Raw genomic sequence first — 5,043 nt, forward strand, 5'->3', positions numbered from 1 at the left:
TCCCATCACCAAACCCAGCCTTCACCACCCCAGCCTTCACTACCCCAGCCCCGCCCTCACTCCTACTGCCAAGCCCCGCCCTCACTCCCAATGTCACCTTCACCCTGCCCAACCATCAGCCCCCCTCCCCCTACTTTGAGGTCCATTGGCTACACGTTTATCCACTTTATTAAAAATTCCTGACATAGGAAGAGGAGAAGGCCATTCAGCCCATTGAAATGTGCCCCAGCGTTTTAGACCACAGCTGATCTTCTGCCTCAATGCCACTATCTCCGTCTCCCTTAACTCATTAATGGTCAGAAACGTACTGATCCCAGTCTTGTACCTGCTCAATGATAGAGCTCCCACAGCTCCCTGGGTAGGGAATTCCAAAGATAAAGAAAGGTCTCAGCCAGTGCTGTATTGGCCGCTGATTCTGTAGCGAGTATTTTCTGAAAAGCAGTCATTGTTCTTTTACTCGGGAGCGCAGCAGCTAATTTTACATTGATGTTCCACAGGCGGTAATCTGAGACTGACCAGATTGAATAAATTAGCCACTGATCAGGGCAGAACCATGATCACTGGTTACCACCACGGATTGCAATGGCAGATCCTGAATCCCCTGGTTTTGTCTCCTCTTGCTCCACAGAAGATGTCCCAGACCTGATCCTCAATCTAAACAGCAGCTTTCCTTCTCACCTCCTACAAGTGCCTTTAACTGGGTGAGGTGGACCATTGGCACTTAGCATCAATAGCCCCCTGGAGGTGCATGGGAGTTCCAAAGGGCCAACAAGACAAGCCCAGCTCCCCCCGTGCCTTGCTAATGACTGTTGCCTGTAATGAGCTGATCACAGGGAGGGGTTGGTTGTTCAGTGACTAACCCAGCTTTGATTCATCAGCGTGGTGCCTTGTCTGACGATATTAGTCAGGAGGATTCGCAGAGTCATACGAAGGATAGAAACAAGAGCCTTCGATCCAACCAGTCCATGGAGAACATAATCCCAGACTAAGTTAGTCCCAACTGCCTCCTCCTGGCCCATATCCCTCTAAACCTTTCCTATCCATGTACTTATCCAAATGTCTTTTAAATGTTGTAATTGTGCCTGCATCCACCACTTCCTCAGGTAATTCATTCCATCTCCTCCCTCCATCACCACAACTAGTGAGGTGGGGTTCATTCCTGGAGAGAAGGAGGTCATCACCACAGCTCTGAGCCCCAGTGTTTGGAGCCTGACAGACAGCAGCGAGCACTGTTGGAGCTCAGTATTAATCCAATAGATTCCAGACCAGAGCCAATCCTCCACAAACTACATCAAATACACTTCACCTTACAAGAATACAGTTCTCAGTCTCTCTAAGTGCAGCTCCGGCTCGCTAACATGAGGTTATAGCTCACACCCTTCAGCAACGTGAGTGTGAAATACGCTTACTTTCCCTCGATCCTGACCACATTAGGCGAGTACTCAATGTTCGGAGAGTTGTTTGTTAGGTTGGCAGTGAATTTGTCCAGTTTCAGAGCGATGGACTTGTCTTTCAAATCTTTCTCCAAATAAAACTTAGCAGAACGATTTAACCTGGGGGGGTGGAGGTGAAGGAGAAAGAGTTTGATGGAGTTTACTGAATGTTATATCAGATGAAGAAAGGACAGACTTCTAGAACATCCTTTGTGACCTTAGAATGACCTGGAGCTCTTTACAGCTCTACTTTTTCAAGTTCAGTCACTGTTTGGATGTAGGAAACACAGTAGCTGGTTTGAGCATAGCAAGATCCCACAAGCAACAGCCTAATAATGATCTCAGATCATTGCCTGGGGGATAATGGTCAGCCACAGTGCCAAGGGGAGAACCCCTCTGTGTCTTTTCCTTCAGTAGTGACCACAGGATCTTTAATATCCACTTGACAAAGCCCATGAGCCTTGTTTTAGCATCTCACCCAAAAGACTGTGCCTCTGCTCTTTCCACACCGCACTGGCAGTGCCAATGTGGGTTATGGGCTCACAGCTCTGGAGTGGGACTTTAACCCCACCACACGCCTCTACGCCCCCAACTCAGGGCTCAGAGTGTTATCCGCTGATGCACAGCTGGCTCCTTAAAAATATATTTTAGGCACAAAAATGTTTGGATCCCATCCCTTCCCCAGTGATTCCATTGTCCATCCCAACACATCACACCCTGACAAAGATGCTAATCAGTAACCAGATGCCTGGTTTTAGTCTGTCATGTATATTTCTTGAACGTTCATTCTCCTGTCTCTTTCTCTCCCTTCCCTCCATCACTCCCTCCCACCCCCAGCCACCCGTCCCCCCCACCCCCCCATACCAGGAACTGTCATTGCGGAAGGTCAGCAGCAGTGTGTCACCTACCTGAGCTGCTCCTCTGTTTGATCAATGGTGCGTTTCAGTAGAGCCATGATCCCCTGGATCACCTCCACCTCTTTCAGCAGCTCCCTCTCCACTTCGTCATGGACCAAATCAATCCCAACCCGTTTCTCTCTGCAAAAGTTACCAACAAACATGCAGCTCATTGGTAAAGTGGGATCAGAGAATTCCTTGCTCATCCTACAGCGGATTCACTGCCCAGCCAGTGAATCACATATCCTGAAAATTCATTTTAAAAAAGGCTAACCCTGACTATTGTTGACTGATATTCAATAAAGTCTAACTGTGTGTGTGGATGCTAGGTGAGATTCTAAGAATGGGTGGAGGGTGGGACTGATCTGTCTCTTTACTCCATGCACCCAGTTTGCATCCTTAACTTTTTATCCACCAAATGCATCAGGCTCAGTTTTCAAAATTCCAATTGATTCACAGCATGAATAGTTTTTTGGGGAAGAGAGAGTTCCAGATTTGCACTCGTCTGTGTGTCACAGTAGCCTGGCATCTACTCACATAGTGAATGTTTGTCCACCACCCATTCTAGATTCACACTCACTAAATCTCTCTCTGCCCCAGTTTCTCAGCTTCTCGTTCTTTTGAAAATACCTTCAAGATACCTCGCACGGGTTTGAAAGTGAATCGAGTTAGGAATTGCCTGCAAGAATCTCCTGGTGAGAACATTCTCCAAAAAGCCAGACTCTGGGCTGTTGTCAGAAAGAATGGTCACCGCAGTGAAGTAAGGTGGGGAACTGCAGCCTGATCCTGGGTCAGGAATGAAGAGCAGCAAGGGAGGCTCTATATTTCCGTTTGTGTTCCCCCAAATCAGCTGCTTATTTCCAGGATCCAGGTCAGATTCAGGCCCCACAACTCTCCTCTGTCTCACCAGTACACTGTCTACATCCCTGCTGATTGCTGGCCAGTTGGCTGTTCATACCGATTGAGCAGGCACTGCTGAGCGATGCAGAGAAGGGAATCGTAACTGTCGAGTGCTTTCTCCAAGCGGGTCTTCTGACCCATCAAGAGTTCTGTCTCATCTGTGAGCTCCTCAAGCTTGGTGTTAAGTTCTTTCTCCCAGTAAGTGACCTCTTCGATCCTCTGATCTACAACAACAATAAATGTGCATTTATACAGCACCAGTGCAATGTAAAATGTCCCAAAGTATTCCACAAGAGCATTATATAGACATTATATGATACCAAGTCACATCGAGAGAGATAAGGGGACAAGTGTCCTAAAGCTTGGTTTAAGAGCTGGTTTTAGGAACCTCATAAATGGGGAGAAAGAGGGGGAGAAGATTCAGGATGGAAGTGCACAGCTTAGGGCCCAGACGGCTGGAGGGATGGACGCCAGTGGTGGAGCAATGGAAATGGGGAGATACTCAAGTGGCCAGAGTTGGAGGAGCACAGAGATTGCAAGGGTTTGAAAGAGCTGCAGGAGGTTAAAGAGATTCAGAGGGTTCATAGACTTATATATCACCAAAATTACACTAATACCTACACTAGTCCCACTTTCCTACACTAGATCGATATCCTTGAACATTGTGACATTTCCTGCCTCATCTCCCCTCCCAGGCAGTGCATTCCAGATTCCCATTCACCCAGAGGGTGTTAAGTGTTTCCTCAAATCCTCTCTAAACCTCCTGCCTTTCACATTAAAATTATGCCCCTTGTGCTGACCCATCTACTAAGGGGGACCGTTGCTGTCTATCCACCCAGTCTATGTTCCTCATAATCTTATACACCTCAATCAGGGTCCCCTCTCAGTTCTCTGCTCTAAAGAAAACAACCCGAGCTTATCCAGCCTCTCTCCATCGCTAAAATGCTCCATCCCAGGAAACATCCTGGTGAATCTCCTGTGCACACTCTGCAGGGTGATCACATCCTTCTGGTAGTGTGGCGACCAGAATTGAACACAATATTCCAAATGCGGCCTAACTAATGTTCTACAAAGCTGCAACATTACCTGCCAATTTTTAAACTCAATGCCCCGGCCAATGAAGGCAAGCATGTCATATGATTTGTTGACTACCTTTTCCACCTGCGTTGCCACTTTCAGTGACCTGTGAACTTATCACCTTCTCTCCCACATTTATGAATATCACAAACACTAAGGGACCCAGCACTAATCCCTGTGGTACACCACTGCACATTGGGCTCCAATCACACAAACAGACTTCTACCTCTGCCCTCTGTCTCCTGTCACAAGGCCAAGTTTGGATCCAATTGGCTAGATTACAGTGGATCCCAAGTGCTTTTACCTTCTTCATCAGTCTCCCATGTGGGACCTTGTTCCTCACAACCTTAGACAGAGTAAGGCAGTCAGCAATACCCGAGAGCTCCCTTCCCTCAAACAAGCCCTTACACTTACTCTGTTACTGCGGTTCTCTTCCTGGATTCATAATCCAGAGGATGAGAGCTCAGGCTCAACTAATGCCCTTCAGTGAATTCTCAAAACTAAAACACTGATTGACAATAAGTGCTGCGAAGCTGCTGCATTAAAAAACAAACACCCATCTGGTTCACTAACGCCCCTTAGGGAAGGAAATCTGTCGTCCTTACCTGGTCTGACCTACATGTGACTCCAGACCCACAGTGATGTGGAAGAATCACTCTGTCATACTGCTGGTTGGAGAGCCTGTGCACTTCAGGCGGGCCAAATGGCCTCCGTCTGCCACCATCACACTCCCCCCA

At 47.6% G+C, this 5,043-nt stretch overlaps 1 protein-coding gene across 2 annotated transcripts in view; it reads right to left on the reverse strand.

Moving 5' to 3' along the window:
- tekt1 (tektin 1) overlaps window positions 1-5,043 on the reverse strand; it is a 14,788-nt gene that overhangs the window by 8,890 nt on the left and 855 nt on the right. Inside the window, exons 3-5 of one of the 2 annotated variants that reach the window (XM_048612658.1) lie at window positions 3,288-3,453; window positions 2,342-2,470; window positions 1,410-1,553 (exon numbers count right to left, since the gene is read on the reverse strand). In XM_048612658.1, coding sequence (XP_048468615.1) covers window positions 1,410-1,553; window positions 2,342-2,470; window positions 3,288-3,453 — 439 coding nt within the window. The remainder of the gene's footprint in view (window positions 1-1,409; window positions 1,554-2,341; window positions 2,471-3,287; window positions 3,454-5,043) is intronic. The other variant, XM_048612659.1, reaches the window with a different exon arrangement.

The sequence above is a fragment of the Rhincodon typus genome, chromosome 26 (assembly GCF_021869965.1).
Source record: "Rhincodon typus isolate 14 chromosome 26, sRhiTyp1.1, whole genome shotgun sequence".
Lineage (NCBI taxonomy): Eukaryota > Metazoa > Chordata > Chondrichthyes > Orectolobiformes > Rhincodontidae > Rhincodon > Rhincodon typus.